General features: G+C 38.5%; 1 protein-coding gene across 2 annotated transcripts in view; it reads right to left on the reverse strand.

Annotated features, from left to right (window-relative positions):
- Positions 1-2,856: 2,856 nt before the first annotated feature.
- Positions 2,857-23,376, reverse strand: part of mdn1 (midasin AAA ATPase 1) — a 306,186-nt gene continuing 285,666 nt past the window's right edge. For both annotated transcript variants that reach the window (XM_028791087.2, XM_051925449.1), the window contains exons 95-102: positions 19,850-19,939; positions 18,831-18,946; positions 15,600-15,774; positions 13,094-13,167; positions 12,043-12,157; positions 11,291-11,351; positions 10,928-11,070; positions 2,857-3,888 (exon numbers count right to left, since the gene is read on the reverse strand). In XM_028791087.2, the coding sequence (XP_028646920.2) occupies positions 3,703-3,888; positions 10,928-11,070; positions 11,291-11,351; positions 12,043-12,157; positions 13,094-13,167; positions 15,600-15,774; positions 18,831-18,946; positions 19,850-19,939 (960 nt within the window). In that variant the 3' untranslated portion in view covers positions 2,857-3,702. The remainder of the gene's footprint in view (positions 3,889-10,927; positions 11,071-11,290; positions 11,352-12,042; positions 12,158-13,093; positions 13,168-15,599; positions 15,775-18,830; positions 18,947-19,849; positions 19,940-23,376) is intronic.

Here is a 23,376-nt window from a genome sequence, read left to right on the forward strand (position 1 = left end):
GAAAAGACCCGTTCTTTCTGTAACCAAGCCTTTAGAATTTGGCATGAAAGGTGTTGAGGCCAACCGGAGACACTCGTATAGATGGTCGTTGGACAGTCTACTGCAGTAGTTTTTTTTTGTAATATTCACAGTTAGAAAATGCTGTTTTACATCAGTATGTCAAATTAAACATGGTAAGAATCTGGCAGCAGGAGGAAATGTGCTGCAGTAACCATGTTTGTCTAGAAGGTGACAGGGTCACAGTGAACTTACCTTCACGGGAAGGCTTCCTTAGAAGTAAATTAACTCAGTTTAGCGCGAAGCACCAGAGGCCCACTGACAGATTTTCTGTGCGGTCTGTTGAGAATTCTGTAACACTTTTTATTGCAAATGCATTTTCAATAAACAGCAAGTCTAAACATTAGGACTTCTTTTCCCAGAGTTAGTTTTTCCAGGGACTCAACTAAATTCTGGTAGGGATTGTTTTCCTTTGGTTTGTGCAAAATGTTTTGGGAAGTTGAAGCATGGCCTTCTGTAGGTTAGGTTTAAATACCTCCAGTTTCCTCTGGAAATAACACAAGGCTGACATGAGGTCACATATTGTGGCGTTTCTTCACTAGAGCTTGAAATTTATGTCAGTAAGGTGGGATGTTCTATCAGATGAAAAAAAAAAAAAAAGGCAACAAATGAATTTTTATTTTCATTCTTCATGAAATCCACAAACTGTTCTGTTTCTTTTGTTTTGTTCAGACAGTAAAGTCAGCAGTTTTGTTTCAGTAACCTAAGAAAATTTAAATTCTCTTCTGTTGAGCTACCTAACATTATTGTGGAGATGTAAATCATGAAATGTTACACCAACTCCTGTCACAAATGAGCCACATAAACAATGCTGCAGTCCATGTAATGCTTTCAAGTAATGAGACCATTTTCACCACTGATGACACTACTCCAAGACTGGCACAAAACTCTCTGATGGATGATGCAGTGATAGGAAATCAGGTGTGGCTGATGATCTGTCATGGATGGTGCTACTGATGCCACAGGCTTCATGTCAGTCTCTCTTTCACATAGCATCAGCATTATTGCTTCATAAACTTCTTCCCCTCTTGCGTGGTCATGAAATATTTTCAGACCTAAGACATCCTCACAACACTTCACCATAAAATCTAAAAGACAATTAATTGTGCATTATCTGATGTCCGTTGATTCATCCACAGCTAGCAAAGTCAACTCCCTTTTTTAAGGGCATAGCTAAGTTTCTTGTATAAATCTTCAGCAAGTATTTCAGTTCATCTTACTACACTGGAATCTAAACCAGGTATTTGACTTATTTTTCAATCATTTCATTCTTTTTGTCTGTATAATTATTATTATTATGTAAATCATAACTGGTTTATCACTCCACTCATGAATTCTCTTAGTACTTCAGCATCAGAGAAGGGTTTTTTATGCTTCCTCAGGACCCTCGTAGCCCATAGCGAGGCTTCCACTGCATGCATTTGCTGGGTCATTGTCTTAATAATTCTGCTTGTAGCTTGATATGATGACTTCATTTGGCTTAATTTAATGTGGCTTTTATCTCAGTGCCCTGGTGATACAGTTCTCCTCGAAATGGGCATGTTTGGTGCCATAATGGCATTTCACTTTGCTACTCTTTACAATGGCAACTGTTTCATGACAAATTAAACACATTGGTTTTGAGCTTTTTTCCTTCCACTTGTCCATAAATATATGGCTTTCATTGTCAACATACCTCTTCTTTGTACTGTATATTTCCATACATGCCATTCCTACTTTTTTATACAACTTTCAACCGTTGTCAGCTTGCCGAGCGCATTCTCACTGCAGCCTGCGGAACGGTGAAGATAAGATGGTTAAGGCATTGCTTGCTATGGCAGACTATAGCGGCAGCCTGAGGTCTCGCATAGCAGTCAATAAGTTTATACACAGATTGTTGTAGCTTTTGTGAGTGAAGCAGATACAAGAACACCAGTAACAGGTGCTTTAAAGACAAGTAGCGCACAAAGCACTATTTTTTCTTCTGTGTGCTGTCAAAAAATAACCAAAATAACTGAATTTTGGTTTTGTTCATGATCCGAATTATTATTGTGCTTGGTTCCAGATCTGGACCAGAGTCGCTGCACTAGAGCATTTGTAAGTGGCAAAAAGGAGCAGAACTCCTTTGGAATGTGCAACACAGTAATTGTGAAATTCAAGACTTACAATATAGGCCTTTCTTGATTCTTTTTGATATGATGATATCTAGTGTTAGTCTTAATTTTACATTCAAAATATAAAACTATATACAGTGTATTGGCAATAGTACAAAAACACAGTAGTGTTAAGGTTTATCATATTACATGTTTTATTTTTTCAGATAAACTTTATTAAAGCATTGCCATATAAAGGTGCTTCTGTATGGGATGCATATCAGTAGTAGTAATAACATACTTATAAATCTTGAGCATTTTATACAAGGCAATTTAAAAAGCATGTCCTTATTTTAAGCAAGTTTAATTCTGTGACTGTTACACCAGTGGACAAGGGTTCCTCTTTTCTGTTTCAAGACAGAGCAGCGAGTGAAAATTACAAGGACATTCTTTTTTAATAAGCCTGTACATGTAAGCTGTTGTGTGTTTTACTAAATAAATTAAGTTCTGTGTTTATTATTGGCTGGTGAGTGTTGCATGTTGGCTGGATAAGCAAGTAAGAATTTCAATGTACTCTGTACACATGACCATATTAATGATGGAATGATGTAATGTTTAATTTTAACAATATGTAAACTATTACTACGGCTTCTATTAATACTTGAGAATTGAGAAACAAAAAACACTTAAGTATAGTACCACCCAAGGATAAGAGTGCCCATATTTATTTTAGTAAAGCATCTGTAAAGATCCAAAAGAGCGTGCAGTTGGACTGAATACGATCAGAGCCCAGGATCCAAATGTAGCAAAAGTAAAAAAAGTAGAAAAACAACTGGGTGGAAATGGTGCTCTACCATAAAGGCACCAGCAAAACCAGAGGCAGAGGGTCACTTACCTGTACCAGTCAACAGTCTGTATGTGGATTATGGGTAGAAGCTGGAACACTGGGTGACAACTACTGCTAGCTCTTCCAGAAGCAACTATCTCTGCTCAGATTTAACTAAGTAAAATTACAACAGACTGAAAAGCCATCAGCAGAAATCAGGCAGAAGTGCACTTGTAAAATGAGGGAAAACCATTTCCTCAAACAGAGGAAAAAATGCCTATGTACATGCAGACAATATTTTATTTTGTTTACTAAAATTGCATCATAAGGTCCAATCAATATATATTTCACATTGGCAAGGGAAATAAATCAAATGCATAATACAAAGGCTTAAAAAGGCCATTATTATGCTAGAATCATCATAATTCTGCAGTCTCATTTGGCACTGCGAAGGCACTGGAAGTAGTAATAAGTAACTGCTTATCCCTCCATATAGTACTTAACAAAAATTCAATGCACATGTCTTTTTATTAACTGCTAATGGTAGCAGTTTAAAGCTCCCCTGAAAAATCAAGATTACATTATATTGCTAAGTGATAAATAAGTTGGCTAAAAAAAAAAAAAAAAAAACTGAAAAACAAAGCCAACTGTAAAAGGCACTGTGCACCAAGTCTTCAACTGTAAACATAGCAGCCGTGTTAAGAGTTCAAACAAACTGTAGGAGCCAGCAAGTCACTTCAAGGCTTGCTATTGGTCAGCAGCAGTCACAAGCTCAAACCACTGGCGCAGCGCATCGCTCAGCGTTTCCGGCAGAGCATTCACATCTCGTAGGATGATGTAGAACGGGAATGGAAACTCCTCCATGTAGGATTTGATTTCCAGCATTTCTCCTGGCCCTTTAAAAATGGGCACTTTAATATCCAAAACTGAATCCTGAGAAGATAAAAGCATAAATGTATTATATTATTTCCATGAAGAATTTATTTTAGAATGGGAGGCGAAATAACCTTTACTACAGCAACATTTAAACAACTATGGACATCATAACAGCACACATTATTCATCCTAGCCAAAAAAAAAAAAGCAAAATGCTGGTTTCCTTTTGTACTTGTTCAAGACAGCCCTCCTGAAAGTATTCAATGACCTTTCTATTATTACTGACTCAGGGGGCACTGCAGTCCTTGTCCTCTTGGACCTGACTGCTTGCTGCCTTTGACCCTATTGACCATGACATATTGCTGTTGCGGTTTGAACATCTTGTTGGGCTTAAAGGGGCTGCTCTTAACTGGTTCAGGTCATATCTAATTGGTAGACACTTTCAGTGACTTTAAATTCTTCTTTTTCGTCTACTGCTCCTCTTAAATGTGGTGTTCCTCAGGGATCCATTTTGGGTCCTATCTTATTCTCTATATACCTTCACCGTATTGGAGCTATTTTTAGGAAATGTAACATTTCTTTTCACTGCTATGCTGATGATACCCAGATTTATATTCCCGTCTGCAACTCTGCAATAAATCAGCTGCACAACTGTCTTTCTGAACTAAGACACTGGATGGCTAATAATTCTCTTGATCTGAATCAAAATAAAACGGAGATGCTTATAGTGGGTCCATCAGCTAAAGCCCAAACTGGTTTTGGACTTCTCAGCTCTTTCTCTGTCTTTTGCAAACCTCAAGTCCGCAACCTTGGTGTTATCTTTGACAGTAACCTCTCTTTTGAGAAACAAGTTAATTCCGTAGTCAAGAGTTGCTTTTTCCAGCTTTGTCTATTAGGTAAGATCAAGCCTTTTTTATCTTCTAGGGATCTTGAGAAAGCTACTCATGCTTTTATCTTTTCTCGCCTTGATTACTGCAACTTGCTGTATTCTGGGATTAGCAAATCCCTGATACACAGGTTACAGTTGGTCCAGAATGCTGCCACTCGCTTTCTGGTTGGGGCAAGAAAGTCTGATTCTGTTTCTCCAATATTAGCTTCTTTACACTGGCTGCCTGTCAGTTTTCGAATTGATTTTAAAATCTTTTTGCTAGTTTTTTTAAATCTTTATATGGGCTTGCTCCTGCCTATTTATCTGAATTGTGTGCTTTACACCAGCCATCCAGAGTGCTTAGATCTGGTCAGTTGTCTCTTGTTGTCCCTCGTACCAAGTGTAAAACTAAGGGGTACAGGGCTTTTGCAGCTGCTGCTCCTCGCCTGTGGAACTCTTTACCTCATCACATAAAGGAGTTGACTACAATTGAACTGTTTAAAACAAGATTAAAGACTCATTTCTATTCACTTGCATTCCGTGACCTTCAGTAATACTGACGGTTTACTCATTGTGATTATGTAACATTACTTCTATTTATTATTTATGTTCATTTATTTTATTTCTATTTATGTTAATTGTATGTTTTTTTTCTTCTGTTATTGTAAAGCACTTTGGCCACAGCATTCCTATGTTGTTTTAAATGTGCTATATAAATAAATTGACATAGAAGGTCACCTGTTGTGGGTAGAATGAACTGGAGGTTTTAACTGTGTCCATATTCAAAAAATGTGTATTTTAGACTTTAAAAATAATATTTCTGAATTTAACATTTGCATGTCTGGAAAACTAGTCAGTAAGAAAAAAACAGGAGACACTAAGCGATACCCTGGGTAAGAAGTTATGAAAGATTATTTGATATCCAACAATATAATATACACATGACCAGCACAGTTATATATTGTGGCAGATAGCCAGGGCACCCTTTCTGTATATTGTCCAGGGGAACAGACATGGATGACAGCCCCGCTGGGTTGTAGCCATGCCTCGGATTCCTGCAGGGCTTCATGGGAGTTGGAGTTGGTTACTGCCCTGTTGGGATCTGAGGGTGCCGCCAAGGAGTGCTGCAACAGCTGCTGAGCCCTCTTGGGCAGGTTTTTCTGCCACACCTGGAATGGCTGCCGGAAGTAGGTCAACAAGCACTTCCGGGGATGTTACAAAAGGAGCCAGCCATCGTTACTCCGGGGAGCCAGAGTCGGGAGGAGGACAACGCTTGACAGGAGGAGTAGTGGTGAAGAGAAGTGTGTTTTGCTTTGTGCTTTTGTGTTGCTGTTTTGTGCTTGTGGGACTGTGTTGTGTCTGTGGGTACGGGGAAGACGTAGCCCACAGGCGAAGAAAAATAAAAGTTTGTTTTATATGTGCCTCCGGTGTCAGTCTGTGTCGGATCGGCGCTCATATAGCGCCTTTGTTACTATATATTAGTTTTCATGCTCAAAGTTCATATTCTCAGGAAAAATGTCTAATTATCAACCAATAAATCTCCTCTGAGTGGAACAACTCACATAGAAAACTGACAGCTCTTGACAGGTGGGACGGGCCTAGATGCTTGAGTAGCAGCAGTTTGTCTGGTACACAACTGAAGCACATCGTTTGACAGACCTCACAAGGATTCAAGAAAAGTTCAGAGACTTTCAGAGAAGTAAATGCAGGAGTCACACACAGCTGTGGCTTTGTCTAAGTGGTGAGGGCAAAAAGTGACCAAGATTACAAATACTGACAAATGTTCACATTTCAGGGGAAACACATCTCTATCTTCAAAATAACCTGCTTCTGCATTCTGTGCTCTTAACTGACTAGAGCTGCAGTGGCTCTTTAATTACCTTAATCCACATGATGAAATAATTATTTTAGTGCTACACACATAGCATCTCATGTAAAGTGCTTGGTCCTTGTTCAGCAATTTGCTGCTCAGAAGTACACAGTGGCATGGCTTTTGACTACACATTCTGTATCCGTGTATGATAGGATTAATCTATTTACGATATGCATATTCTAAGCAAAGCTTTCTCCCTCGCTAATTTATTGTATTATGCCACAGTATCAGAGCAAGATTTCAGTGTCCAGTGAACACCGGACCACTAATAGAACCTCACAATTACGATGGGGTATTCTCCATTCAGCCCAGGGTGCCATTTATGGTTAAGTCCAGCCCAGCAACTGGTTTTACTAATATTTGCATATCTATGTACAAAATATTTTTCTTATTGATTCTCTTGAGATTCACACACTTTTTACACTTTTCAGAACATGTCCAATAAAGATGGAGATGCACATTTTTGTGTGAGCTATTTGTTTATGCAAGCAGTCTTTAGTAAAATTTAGATGGAGCTCAGATTGCAATCTAAGAACCACCCATCCAAAGAATGTCAAAAAGGCCCACAAGTGATTTCTTTCAACTATATCTATCATATATACACTGGGTATTGAGACAGTGAAATAACATCTGCAAAATAGACATAAAATGTTTTTTGTCTGTAATGGACAGGTAACCTCTCAAGGTTCCTGTCTTGTACATAATGCTATGCTGATGGATCTAAGGGGGTCTCCCCCTACTCCATCAATATTCCATGTGCCTCGGTCCTCAATCAAAGTAAATAAAGCCCTTATCATTTTGCTGTCACTGCAGCAGACACTAATCTTTCCCATCTTTATCAGAGCCATGCAAGGCTACTTTTTTAAAAAGATGTTATGTTGTTTTCTGTGATAACCACCTGCCTGACTTGACTACAATAAGAATGAAATCAGACTTGGTGTTGTACACCTCATCTCTCTTGCAGGCAACATTTAACAATTTTCAATAATCTCTTTCACCAGATAACGGTTTTATCATATTGTGTTTGCATTGCTTCAAATATCTTTAATGATACTTCTCAGCAAAATATTAACAAGTTACAGATCTCAAAGAACGCTGCCTTAACCCAAGGAAAATGGTGTATATACATTAGCCCTGAAGTTAGCCAAATTACACTGGCCTCATATCTGCTATCAAATTTTCTTTATAATTCCACTATGGACTTATAAAGGTTGTTTGTTCCTGAACACTCCAGAATATTTGACTATAATGTGAACACTAAACAAATAAGCTACATAGACTTTCAAACTGTCCTAAAACCCTCATTCTGTTTAGTGGCCTTCCTGGGTTTGTTTGTAGGAGTCATCTGTTCTCTCAGGCTGACAGTTGTTTTCTGTTACATTCATTTGTTCATCCACTTCTTCATTCATTTGTTCTGCATTCCATTCTTTTCACGAGTCCCTCCCAGTCACTGCGACATCGCTGACTCCACCGGAGGACCACTAGCTGTGAACAGCTGCTCCAAAACATGGGGCATTTCTCATATTCAGGGGCATGGCAATCATGTGACAATCTTCATAATTTTATATTGTAATAGTGCATGATCAGTAATAGGATGGCTTATTCTCTAGGGGTGGATTCTGACTTACTAAATCCAGTTCAGGGTCACATAAACCAGATCAGATACAAGTCTGAAAATGGATTGCTAGATTTTACTAAAGATGCAAATGTCCGTTTGATGGTAGTTGCTATTTTGATTGATTGATTTGCATGCCTAGCATTTTCACTTATCTGTCTATTGTAGGATAGACTAGCATTATCCACTGCCAGGCTGGAAGCCAAATCCTTAGTCAGCAAACTGTTGCCAGACACTTTTATTGCCAACTAAAAGTTTGTTTCCCTGAATGGTCTCCCTTTGGATTACAGCATATGCTGCCTTATCTGATAAGATGATCGATATCAGAACATGTAATACAGGGACATCTCTCTGTAAGGCACAAAATGGGCTCAAGTTCTGAATAAAGAATCATAAATCCAGCATGAGTAACAAGTGGTCAAGCAAAAGATTGGGCTTTTGTGCACCCAAGATCCCAATGAGTTCACTTCTGTTCCTCCCTATAAAAACCCTTGTAGCACCTTGACTAACTGCTCTTCTTTCACTAAGCCAAAGCTTGACCTGGCCATAATATGGCTGCCCATTGACAGAACCCATAACTGATAGGGTGTGGTCACAACAGAACTCTCAAAGTAATCCCTCTACACCAGTGGACAAATGTGTTGGACTGAGAAGGTGGAATACTTATCTTTGTTAGAGTTTGGTCAAGGTTACAAATAATCCAATCTTGCTGAGAGACAGTGGGGACAGGAGTAAGATAGAGAAAAAGAAACTACGTAAACCCTGCATTTGCCTTGCTAATGACGGCCACTGACTGATCACCAGATTGACTTAGCAGACGTAATTTGGCTGGCATCTGAGGACGTTTTGTGCAAAGCCCTTGAAGAAAAGACTGCAGTACAGCCTGCAAACAGAAGGTGCGACCAAAGGCAAGAAAGGAGACCACTTGAACAAAGGAAAGAAAGCATGCTGAAAAACCCTTCCATCTGTGAAGAAAGATGAGAAGGAACCAAGCATCGCTCACCTCAAATCTTAAGTATATTTTGATTCTGAGAACTATTAACGTCAATGTAATGGACAGGACAAAGCCAGCTAATGTACTAAGGAATTGGTGTTAACTGCAACTAAAGATAATAACCTTGTGAAGGAGAAGTTCTGACTAGTGTAAGTTTCTCACCCTAAATCCAAAAGGAAAGGGCAAAGCAGCACCTCATGCACGCATGCATGTTCACTCACGCACACGTGCAGATAGGGAACTCCACAGAGCAGGGGATGGTCCCTGAGCCAGGGTGAATGATAGCTGCTGTGAGCAAATGGCCACCACTTGGTGGGAACAGAAACTTCATAAACAGGCAGAGAACTTGTCCATTTTAATTTCATGAAGTATAGGAAAAGCCACACAACATATGAATCCTGATTTTATAAGAGAGGAAAGTTCTGTTTAAATCAAGAGAAAAAAGCTTTAGTTATTTTATGTTTTATGTTGTGCTTTTTGTATATACTGTACCTATATATTTACATATAGTATATCCATGTTCTGTTACCCTTATGTTAAAATTGTATGAATTTTAATATTTCAATAAGTGTGTCTGTGTTATTTGTGAAACCACATCTTCAGCCATGTTTTGAATCACAACAGAGAAAAGGAAAAGTGTTAATGTAGACTTTTGATGGTTTATGAATGTTATTCATAAATTGTACAGATCTCTTCATGTTTCTGGCGTCTCACCTGGAATGTGAAACACAGCTCCTACATGCTATTCAGTGCATTAATGTGCGGTCCCAGGGTGGGTGTCTTTGATTATTAATTAATAAAACAAAATCCTACACTATGAATGAACCAACTACTCTGTGTATTTAATGCTGTATTACAATCTTGCTTGCTCAATAGAGCACCTTGTAATGACTTTCATGATTTGTATGGTGCTAGATAAAATAATGACCGAATCAATGATCAGCCATAATTGAGATACTGTGTTTCTGATCTATAGCAAAACACTTGTGTGCTCAAAGGCCATTATTTAATCCCAAGTCAAATATGAGCCTCAGCACTTGCGAAGGGCAAAGTTATCCTTTGTTAAAAGTATATTAACAAGTTTGAGGAATGCAAAATGAATTCTTAGACTGCCTGACTGTTACTACCTTGTGCGCTGGACATGTATCAAAAAGAACGGAGGCTGTTTGTTAGGTATGAGCTTCTATAGATCTGCGAGAATGGCCATGTAACATTGATGATTACAGTGTAATATTCTTAATGACTGTTTTGTGCGACATGGTGGGGCTTAAAGTGAGAAATAAGAACAAGAATGTTAAGGTATAACGAGTTGCTACCATAAATTAGAACAGATGTTGACCTAGCTTTCTTTTTTTCATCTGACTAGCACATTTGTTTGAATGTACACATTTTCTCATTGTAGCTCACAGCAAAGGCCCCTGTTCTGTTATCAACAATTGTTTGTTTCCTGTAGAATATTACATACAGGCTTTCCAACACTGCAATCCATTTTTTCCTTTGCTGTTTCACAGGAGTCTTGAAAGAAGGCAACATTTTTTTTTTTTTTTTTTTAAGATGAGCATTGGACTTGTGCTCTCCTAAGAGTAATGTTGCTTTATTGCTGTGCTCCACACACAGTCAAATAAGCGGAAGCTGTCTGGGGGAGGCTGTCCAGCACTGGCCATGTTAAGGTGATGAAGATCAGTTCCTGCTCCCTCTTCAAAGTAATATTTAAACTAAGCACATCTAAAAAAATGTATTCCTTACCCTGGAATTAGGATTGTCCAGCACTACAAAAATTACAAAAACTCTGGCGCTGCGTATTCCTTGAACCGCTGCTGTAACTCGCTCCTTCCCTTCCAAAAAGAGGCCTCGTCCATCAGAGACGATGAGCAGTAGCTGAGCAGTTTCTGTGAGTACAAAGATATCCGAAGATCAAATATGTAGAGCACCGAGCCAAGATGTAGGACTTAAAATACAGAGCTTTAGGAAAAACTATTGAGTGAAGGCACAATAAACTTTATATTTTATTTTCAAAAGAATTTAATTCAAGAGCTAAAGTTTATAAAAAAAAAAAAACATACATTTGCATGGTTTGCTTTCAGTTACTGTGACAATTCATTTACTTACCAATATTAGTTTGGAATTGCTGTCTCGCTGTTATAAACATTCCTGCTGCAGAGTCCAAAAACTAAACGTGGAAAAAACAAAGACATTTACCCTCAAAATGCAATAAAAGTTGTAATGAGCTCTTATTCAACAGAATCAAGTTTTATTAAATACTTTTTTTGGTGTGATGATGGTTTTAGGATGGTTACACTGCAATGAATACTAAGAGGAGAGGACCTGAAGGTGTTAAACAGTGCTCATCTTTATAAAAATCTGCTTGAAGAAGGTAAACATTTGGTCAGAGCAGAAGTCTCTGAAGGTTCTAATGCCAAGCATCTCCTATGCATTAAACACCTCATATGTCACGCATGGCTGAAATCACTGATTTTCATGCATGGGTGCCACTGAAAGTAGAATACCGTCTACAGTGGCGCTGTGTTCTTAGTGAATGTTGAACCATCGGATTTCTGTTTGATTAATGGTAATTAGTAGTCACAGCTGCTGGAAGCACAGTGTATGTCAAAGAGTTTCCCATATTTAACCAAACTGGTACAGTTTCATTCCTTTCAGCTTCCTTCCAAAGTCTCAGAATACAAACAGTCACAACCCAATAGTAAAACTGTAAAATCTGGCAGTATCACAATGACACTGAGAAATAGTGTTTAAAAGAAGCACTCTGATTGTGCAAAAGGCCATTCAAAACAGAAGAAAATGACAAAGCAACAATATTTTCCCTAAATAATAATGATATACAACATATTTAAAAGACTCACCTCAGCAATTTTAGTTTTCTTTTGTTGGAACTTGCATAGCCTGAGTATTCTAGAACCAGATTGCTCATTAAACTGTTCATGGAATGGATGTAGTAGTTGAAATGATTCACCAAAACTGGAATAAATTTAAAAAACGACAATGAGCAGTGCAAGGCTTCAGGCGGTTGGCATAGATGTTTATCAGGGAAATTCTGCCTACGAAGACAGTTACTTGCATCCACACAGTTTTTAAATCATGACAGCTCTAATAACTGCTAGGCCAAGAAGCTTTGTGTTATGCTTTGGAAATTTCGTATGGAAAGGATAAATTGGGTTTAAAAACTGATGGAAGGATAGAGGAAAAAAAGAACAACGGGTTCACATTTATATTATATACAGATAGTTTATATACACAAGGGGAAGTAAAATTATAATGTAAACTTTGTATTCAGTAGCTCCGATGATACCAATGACCATGGCCTGCAAGTCTAGAATTTATCAGTTAAATCTCAGATAATACTCATAAAATGTTTGGGTAAACCTTTATTGTCACTGTTACATCCTTCAAGCAGTATATGGTAACAAAAGGATTATCCAGGGACAAGTGAGCATATGGCATAAACACGTCAAAAAACAACAGGTGCTTTAGCTACACAAATACGGCCTTTAAAAAAATAGGATTTTTTTTGTCTTCTTTGCACTTGAATCAAGACCTTTTCCCAATAATCCCAGCTCACATACACAAACGCACATTACCCACAAGCCAACTGACCTAACACACATCTTTGAGGGCCACAGCAACAAATCAGCACAACTAGCTGAAGCATGCATGCGTTTTCAAATTACAATACTTTGGCTGCTTGGCTTTAACTGATACAGTTTTCTACCATTACTTCAATAAACTTTTACATGGAACTGAACCTGTTGTAGTCCAGAAAACAGACAAACAACGCAGGAGATGACTCAGTGGTAGCATCACAGCTTGCAGATCTGGAAAATCCACTTAGCCTGAAGGAACTAAATGTCCTCTTCTCCTCATGCTCTATCATCTACTTCTTGCTAACTGTCTTACCTGCAGACAGAAATGCGTCCAACTTCTAGAAGGGTCAAGGCATTCCCGATGACAGAGAGAGACTCAAAAGCCATCTACATAAAACACAACATGAAGAATGTTAGAAAAAAATGGCTTCCACTCCAACATCTGTAAGATATTTTAACATAAATCTGCTCCATGTGGAAAGAATCAATTCAGTATGTGCCACATGTTGCACTACTGGTCATATACACAAATGCCATGGATCATGTCAAACTTCCAGTAGGATTTCTATGCAACACTTAAAAGATTTCTGATGTCTCCAGGCTGACAGCTATAACTGTGCCTAAGAGCCAAGAACCAAACAACAGCCCTTACAAACAGTGACTACTGACTAAATGAGAACACATCTGCAGAGTTTGCACAACATTAGGAAGAACAAGCATTTAATCAACTGGTCAAAAACACAGAGGAACTTTCTGAAGGGCTTTCACAAGTGTGATGGCTCTGAGGCTAGGGAGCTATGCCGGCAATTAGAAGGTTGCCAGTTCAAATCCTATAAATGCCAGAAGTGACTCTGCTTTGTGGGGCCCCTGCACAGGGCCCTTAACCTGCAATTGCTTTGTCCTGGGTGTGATGTTAACGTGCATCCAGCCCTGTAAGCAGGTCCTCCAACTTGTATGAAGAACTCAGGGGTTGGTTGCAGGACTGGCACGCACACTGTCCAGTGTGGTGCTGAGGTGTCACCCCGTTGAATGGCTGCACTCCGATCTCAATCCGGGTGGTTCGCCGTATGGTGGGTACAGCAATGCATGTACAGTAATCCCTCCTCCAACGCGGGGGTTGCGTTCCAGAGCCACCCGCGAAATAAGAAAATCCGCAAAGTAGAAACCATATGTTTATATGGTTATTTTTATATTGTCATGCTTGGGTCACAGATTTGCGCAGAAACACAGGAGGTTGTAGAGAGACAGGAACGTTATTCAAACACTGCAAACAAACATTTGTCTCTTTTTGAAAAGTTTAAACTGTGCTCCATGACAAGACAGAGATGACAGTTCCGTCTCACAATTAAAAGAATGCAAATATATCTTCCTCTTCAAAGGAGTGCGAGTCAGGAGCAGAGACTGTCATAAAGACAGAGAAAGCAAACAAATCAATAGGGCTGTTTGGCTTTTAAGTATGCGAAGCACCACGGCACAAAGCTGTTGAAGGCGGCAGCTCACACCCCCTCTGTCAGGAGGAGAGAGAGAGAGAGAGAGAGAGAGAGAGACAGATAAAAACAAACAGTGAAAAATCAATACGTGCCCTTTGAGCTTTTAAGTATGCGAAGCACCGTGCAGCATGTCGCTTCAGGAAGCAGCTTGCACAGAAGGTAGCAACGTGAAGATAATCTTTCAGCATTCTTAGACGAGCGTCCGTATTGTCTAGGTTTGCGAACAGCCCCCCTGCTCACACCCCCTACGTCAGGATCAGAGAAACTCAGCGCAAGAGAGGGAGAAAAGTAAGCTGGATAGCTTATCAGCCTTCTGCCAATAGCGTCCCTTGTATGAAATCAACTGGGCAAACCAACTGAGGAAGCACGTACAAGAAATTAAAAGATCCATTGTCCGCAGAAATCCGCGAACCAGCAAAAAATCCGCGATATATATTTAAATATGCTTACATATAAAATCCGCAATGGAGTGAAGCCGCGAAAGGCGAAGCGCGATATAGCGAGGGATTACTGTAATCAGTGCCTGCTCCCGACTTTTCACAAGTGTTTTCTGCTTTCACTGCTGAACCTCAAGTGTGCGTATTTAAGCCTGTATTTACTTTTACTTTGTTCGGCACTACCTGTCTTAAATGTGTTTTATCAATAAAGTTGATTTAACTTGACTTGGACCCAATGCAGTGATCAGCTGGCACATACACAATACCCATCTGTTTAATGCACAATTATCTGCAGAACTATTCTTAACCTATGCAACTGAAAACAGGCCAGAATAGTTGCCTGTGTTAAATCAGCCACTTCAAGTGGCTAAGAGTAATTTTTAACCTTTTTTTTTTTTTTTGTTTTTTAACATTTTTTAAGTTATCCATTGCAAACATTAGGAACTGTACCGACTAGGCTGCAACACTCTCTTTCCCATTCCTTTGTACAATTGTCTGGACTTGACGGATCAGAGTGACAAACTCAGTTTATCTAAAAATGTCCAAAGATACCAGCATGTTGAGGATGGAGCAGCAATACTTGTTGAGCAATGACAAAAAAAGAGCACTTTAACGACCAGCAGAAAGTGGAGAAAGACAGATAAGCAAATAAAATAGAACTACACGTTGTTGTCTTCAATGGCAGAGCACAGTGTTTTGCTAACTGTACAGTATTGTCTATTAGCTGGGACTTTTCATGGATAACTTCAGTTTTTTTCAGAAGCACATTCTGGAGAAAAAGACAATTGGTATAATTCTGTACACTAAAATTCTTCAGAAATTAAAGTTGTATAAGATCAGTATAAAGCAGTTATTTAAGGAATGACATGTAAATGTGATTTGAAAGTTGTACCTGTTTTGAGTGATTATCGACCATGCTTGAGGAATCATCTATAGCTAAGCAGATTTGATATTCCCGTTTACTGGGTTTTGTTCGTCGTAACCAGATTTTATCCTTCCGGAACTGACTGGCAATATAGGGAATTACCTTACGCATATTTAGTCTTTTGCCAGTTCGAAAATCCCCCCTGTACAATTAAAAAAGGAGTACATGTAAATATCTCATCGTATAAAAACAAGCACAGAATACAATGAAATATCCTAAAAGGAAAATGACTTTAATTCTATCAAAATCATGAATTGTTAACTGTATCATACTAATTCATATAATCAATTCTTTTATCATCAACAGCCTATATAATAATTAACACAGCCTTCCAAGAGTCACACAAGTAACCTGCAAAAGCTCACTATTGCATTTGCATGTTTCAGAATACCCATATTTACAAGCAACTTGTATTCTGTGACCTGGAACTTATCAAAGCATTGAAGCACACAACACAAAAGGAGCGGCTTGTGAAGGGAGGGCAGTCCTAGCAAGGCACGTGCAGTCATCACCAGCACTGCTTGGGCAACTTCTATTTATTTTGTTAAAACCATTGGACCTTTTCAACAGTTTTGTTTGAAGCGAAGGAAATATAAATAGAATTAGCTCAATAAACTCCTGCCCTTCACTTTATGGAGTCAGAGATGGAGGAAACAGAAGTCAAGAACAAGTCGCTAGCACTAAAGTGGCAAAGTCTGTGACGAAAGATGAAACATGCAAAAACACACACACTATCACATTTATTTTAAACACACACGCACAAACGTTTATTTTTTAAAAATCTATACATACAGCAGGGGAAATAAATATCGAAGTGTCAACATTGTCTTCAGTAAATATATTTCCAATGAGGCTACTCACATGAATCTCATACCAGACATTGGTATTAACTCAAGAAATCCACAAATATAAAAAAATTCACAACACCAAAGGCCATGAATAAAGGTATTAGTAATAAAGTGGAAGGACAAGGGAAAAAGAATTGAACACGCTAATTAAATACTTAGTGATGAAGCCTTTTTTTGAAATGACAGCTTCAAGACTTTTCCTGTATGAGGAGACCAGTTGCCTGCAGTGCTCAGGTGTGATTTTGACCCCTTCTTCTAAAGTCATTGTCTTTAAATCTTGAAGATTCCAGGGGGCCCTCTTGTGAACTCGGATCTTTAGTTCCTTCCACAAATGTTCAATTGGATTTAAGTCAGGTGATTGACTGGGCCATTCTAACAACTTGATTTTCTTTCTCTGAAACCAGCCGAGTGTTTCCTTTGCTGTATGTTTTGGATTGTTGTCCTACTGAAAGATCCACCCATGTCTCATCCTCATCATCCTGGTGGATGGCAGCAGATTAATTTCAATAATCTCTCGGTACATTGCCCCATTCATCCTTCCTTCAATTATATTAAGTCTGCCAGTACCATGGGACGAGAAACAGCCCTACACCATGATGCTTCCACCTCCAAACTTCACTGTTGGTATGGTGTTTTTCGGGTGATGTGCCATGCCATTTCTCCTCTAAACATGGTGGTGCAGTACTATAGCCAAAAAATTTAACTTGGCTCTTGTTTGACTAGACTATATTCCACCAGCATTTTATAGGCTTGTCTATATGTTGTGTAGCAAACTTTAAATGAGCTTCAACGTGCCTTTTCTTTGGTAATGGAGTCTTGTGTTGTAGATGTTTGTATATACTGTTAATGCGAGTTTGTGATAAATGGGCTGTCTAGTAGCACGGTGGACTGTACAACCACCTCAAAGGTCTTGCACAATGGCTAAGGTGTTTTGTGTGTCACACAGGCCAATATCACTGCACAACTAATCAAATTAAAATTGAAATAGCAATCTGAACCCATGGGATTGCTAAACCACAAAAGGCTTTGATTTTCCACCAATAATACACATTCTACCTCCAGTTGCTTCGTGCATTTGTAGAGGGTTTGGCTTTGTGAACTATGCATGTGTGGAACTTGCAGTAAGACTGACCAATCAGAAACCTTCTTAATCACTTTTAGGCTCCTAAATCAAGTCATCTTAGTGTGATCATTTATGCCATCACTTGCTTTCAGCAATGAAAGAAGCTAGAATGCAAAAATGGTATCTTTAATACTTGCATATCGCAGTTTAAATCGCAATCACAATGTGTCAGAATATTTGCAATATGATTATTTGTACAAATAGTGCAGCCCTACTGGATTTGGCACCCAAACATGCTGCATGTTTGTGTTTTTCTAGTGTTTGTTATAAAGAACCTCAGTGTCCTACCACTACACATGAAACATCAGCTGGTAACATTACCACTCACACCAAGACCTAAAATAGCATCACATGAGAGGGTGCAAATGGAAATTTCTGAGGTACACTAACCACAAACACTTCGGAGTAACTTAGCAATGAATTAAATTTTAAAAAATCAACATACTTTAGACCATTTTGTTTGTTGGGTTTGAGCAGATCCTTTGATGTATTCTGTTACCACTATTGTTATTTCAGACGAGATGGAAGGTGTCACTGATGAAATACAAGGACTTTGTTAATTAAATTCCCATTTTTGTTTAACTTTTGCAAATCTTTTCTGCTGGGCATCTCCTTAAATAATTTGTCCTGTAAAGCTGTTTACAGACTTACAAGTGTCCAACCATAAAGTTGCCTACTGTATGTGAATCTAAAGATGATTAATATTAATTGAAATCTAAATTGAAAAATAAAGATACTGATAAGTATCTAAAAAAAGAAAAACTACATTTTGTTTCCAAAAAGCTAAAAGTCTTTTTTTTTTTTTCTTATCAACTGAAGAAATATGCCAAAGCTTCTGTCTTCCTGATTTTTACCTTTCTGGTGCTACCCAAACTGTCCAGTCATTGCATTAAAGAAAGCGTCAGCACTTAAGTGACACAGGGCTCCGAATGTTTAGGATTTCAGCAGAACTGCACACAACTGCCGTCTAAATCCTACTGTTGTAGTTGAACTTGACAGCATGTCTGCTGTCCATTAAGCAAGTCATGTCTTTTGTTACAAGTTGTGTGATAAGTGAAACAGTCCAACCCTTCACTGAATATTAAATCATTTCATCAAATAAGAAAGTATGAGTCAAAGAATGGCCAAAATTAAAATCTTTTTTCTTCCTCCAACATAGTTTTACCTGTAATTACAGAAACACTACATTTCTCACATGCAAATATGCCTGACATCACTAAGACTTACTTTAGTTTAGCTGCTTGTGTTGGTTCCAGAATAAGACGTAGCTGCTCACATAACTGTTGTGATAACGAAGAAGTCAAACTCTGGTACTGTCGCCACATGTCAGCTGCTGTTGCTTCCTAAAAAATTTTTTAAAAGGTGGGGAACAAAAGTTATAAAAAGAAGATAGTCTCTACATCTAGAAAATACTATTCAATCAATACATCTTCACTACAGTAAAGGCTTGTCAAATTGAACTGCTGAAGGACATACAATATACTTGCCCTTGAGTTACAAAATTTAAAAATGACCTAAAGTAAAAGTCTACTTAGAGTATATGCCTTATAGCAAAAAATGCAATCAAACATGTGCTTTAGGAGCAAAACAATGTGTTTCTAAATAAATAAAAGGCCTCAATGTATATACAGTATTGAAACGAAGTTTGTGAACCCAACAGGATTATCAGGATTGACTCCTAAAGTCATAACTGATGTTCATCCAAGCAAAATGAAAAATAAATCCACACCAATTAAAACTAGCTCACTTAAGACTGGATCTTAACATATTTTTTGAGCATAACCTTTACACATTCAAGGTCTAAGTTGGAAAATGTATGCAAAAATACTGAAAAGAGGGCAACTTGAATCAAATGATCCAGCCACTGAGTGTTTAAAACTGTATGCTATGATGTACGGTGCCTTCCATAATGTTTGGGACAGAGACACATTTTACCTTGATGTATTCCACAGTTTAAAATGAACAAATCAAACAATTCAGACATGATTAAATTGCATTGCATTGCATTAAAACACATTGCAGACTTTAAAGTTATTTGCATAGATTTTGGTAACCGCATCTAGAAATGACAACTCATTTCATATGTGGTCAAACCAGAATGTCATATGTAGTCAGTGACCGCATAGCATCAAAAACTGTCTTGTAAACTATGAAGTAATGTTGGTGTGTGCTTTATACTTGCAAGCTGTGTATCTAGGGATTTCTATATGCATCTTCTGAAAAGAATGACTGGAAAGTTTTTTAACCTCTTCTTGGCTTCCAGGTGTTTGATTCTGCCATGCTTCCAGCTGCTCCTCCAGTTGCTCCCTTAATTTTTCTGGTGGCGTTTCAGGCAGCTACAAAAAAACATAAGAAAAAGGTAAGATTAGTGAAAATGTTACCGCAGTCCATCTATTTAACGGAGTTATCGATACAATGTGATTATATTGAATTATTGATCAGTCATTAAATGCAATTTTTTCCTTACATCAGTTTGAAAACATAAAAAATACAAATGATATTACAGTAGACCCCCGCGGTTCAGAGTTCGCAGACTCAGTCGTTTGTGGATTTTTTCTTAGAACCTAACTAATTGTTAGCGGAAAGCGCAAATATCCTTTGCAATTTTTTATGGCTTTTTTTGTGGCAATACTGTCCTGTAGAGAGAACAGGAAGCAATCGCTGAGGGAAACGTGGTTTGGGATGGTGAAAGTAGCCAATCCAAGAGCGTTATTCATTTCTCCTTGATGATGACTGACTGCTGCCATGTGACGCGTCTCCAGCTGAGTGTCCTCGTGTTTTCCATTTTGCTATTGTTTTGTTATTTTTAAACGCATACAATGTCGTCGAATCGCTCTGCACCTTCTAAGGCTTGTGGAACTGAGCCTAAGCGCCAGAAGAAGTTTAAAACACTCCAGGAGAAGGCTGAACTACTGGATTTGCTTCGGGAACTAAAAAGTTATGCTGCAGTAGCACGCCACTATGGCATTAATGAAAGCACTGTATGCTACATAAAAAAGAACGAAGCAGCAATCTGGAGTACCGTATCTGTGATAGTACCAAAAAGGTAACGACCGTAAGGAATAAAAATATTGTCAAGATGGAATCTGCCGTGGCACTGTGGATCACCGAATGCAGGAAGAACATCCCCCCTTGGACGGTAACATCATCCGTGAGAAAGCACGGAAATTGTACCAGCAGTTCGCTACAGGAGACAATGTAGCATCTTCCTATCACAATTTTCCCGAAACCTATAAAGAAAAGCCTGCATGAAACCCCCACCAGAAGAAGACCCGTCCAAAGATACGACTCCTCCTGAAGTGCCTGAAGAAGAGGCGCCACCCGAGGAGTTTTAAATCCTCTGCATCGTACTGCACAGCTATTTCATCATCGTCATCAATATCATTCATTATTGGTGAGTATCCATACATTTTACTGTATTTTAATTAAATGAAATTATTATGTATTTACTCTACTTATAACAAAGAAAACGACAGCGCATACCAAAGAAAAAGTGCTTGCATGAATTACAGTATGTATTGCGGTAACATCGGTATTTTACATTCTCGTACCATGGGAGACATAGCAGTACAGTACTGTACAGTAGACGGGTTTACCTTTAGATTCTGTTTTTAGGTAATGTATTAAGGTAATTTTTTAGGTAATGTATTAATGTACAGTATTAAGCTGAGTTTGCAACGAAATTAAAGTGCTTTGGGGGCATACTGTATTTAGGGTTGAAACTATAAAAATAGGCATTTTAAAGGCATTTTTTACCCACATCCAAAAGTTGCGGTTTTTCACAATTCGCGGGTGCTCTAGGAACGTAAACCCCGCGAATCATACAGAGCAAGCAGAACTTTTCCATTTTGAGAACACGGTGTTTTGTTTTCACCATGAAAAAATTATGACATGTTGTATTCCTGCGGCTCAATTGCTCTGTCTTAAAACTCCTTCTGTGTACTTCTTCATGCTCAGTAGATGTTGCCAGCCTTCTTTTTACTTTTTCATATTACAGATTGGCTCATTACATTCAATAATCAATAAACACAATACTTAATTATGAATTAAAAAGATGTATGTGTCATGTCCTGGGGCCAAAAGCTTTCAATCAAGACCAAGATCAATGTTTTAGCCCCAAGAGATAGACTAGGAATGTGAGCATGACTTTTGGTCTTTAAAAAGAGTGGCAACAGAGTAGTGGATTAGAAAACCATACATTTGTACCATCTCCTACAAGACACTAAAGGATGAACAGTCAGAAGCCTTCTCAAACCTCAAGAGAAAAAAATGAAGACTGACAGACTACCACAAAAACCAAAATACACATTCAGTGATCAAGACCTAATTAAATCTTTCATAACCAGAACAGGATTCACACTGCTCATCATATACCTAAGGTTCAAAACATCAGGAAGAGTCTTGTTTCCTTAGCACAGGCTTTACCAAAGAGGTTGTGTGATCTTTCTGTAAATGGATGCACTCTTTCAGATAAAGGGATCACAACCTCAGTGTGCCAGACCTTACGTACTGTCTGTCACATTCAAGACAGTATTAGTCAAGTGTGCTTGAACAAACACTCGGTGCTTTTAGTTTTTCTGACTGAATCTCATCCAGCCCCTTAGATATGTGACCATGGCAGTACACACAGGCACAGAAACGGACCCAAACCATTTTGATGCTTCTTGCAATGCTTCCTCCAGTTTTACCTCCAAGTAGATTGTGTTTACTACATTTAAGAAATTGCAAAAATTGTTCCTTCCACTTTCCCATGAGATCTTCCATCAAGCTTAGAAATTCCCCACCTCTTACAAACAGCAGACTAAGCTCAATCCTAAATAAACATGAAAGTCAATCCTCATGGTCTTACCTAAGTTTACACTTCACACAAAGAATGCATACATGCACACAACATGGCTGCCACATGTTCCCAGCGTTCATTTGATGTGTCCTCTGAGCACGTCCTCAGAAATTAACGCAACGTGTGTGTGAGTTGCAGTACCATCAAAAAGTCAGGGGGTGCAGTGTGATAAAAGTCGGAATGTGACTTCAGAGTCTGTTTACTATCTACATGTGACAGAAGGCCGCTTTGAGGATCCTCTGGGATAAATGTGTTTGCTTCGATGTTTGATGAATGGTTCGATTCTGACATACAAATGCATTTGTGGTGCTTTTATATTCAAGCGTCGCATATTCCCCAACGTAATGACACGATACATTTTAAAAGTCTCACATACCATCTTCTATGCAGTCTTTTCTTTCTGCATTTGAAATGTCCACTTTAACTTCAAAGTTTACTTTATCATTAAAGTAGACCGTCATAAACATCATCTTAAAATGGGCCCAGTTGTTAATCGCTATGTGCTTCTGGGGCTTCCTCCTGAACTGACAGCAGCAATTGCCACACAGAACATATTACATTTATGATATTCCAGCTCTTTGAACATTTAGATTCCTTAGATTTATACTTGATATCAATTTCATGATGAAATGCATTAAACTATGTATATTACATTTTACAGGTAAGTTGTTAACTTTGTTTAAATAATGAATAATGTTGTAAATGATTACACATATTGGGGTGGCACGGTGGCAGAGCGGTAGTGCTGCTGCCTCACAGTAGGGAGTCACATCCCTGGTGTTTCCTGCCTAGAGTTTGCATGTTGTCCTGGTGGGTTTTCCACAGTGTGTTCCAGTTTCCTTCCAAAGACATGATGGTTTGCGGATCTGGTGACACTAAAATGATGCTAGTGTATGCGAGTGCTTGTATTCATTTTCCTTGAGATGAGCTGAT

Source organism: Erpetoichthys calabaricus, chromosome 3, assembly GCF_900747795.2.
Source record: "Erpetoichthys calabaricus chromosome 3, fErpCal1.3, whole genome shotgun sequence".
Lineage (NCBI taxonomy): Eukaryota > Metazoa > Chordata > Cladistia > Polypteriformes > Polypteridae > Erpetoichthys > Erpetoichthys calabaricus.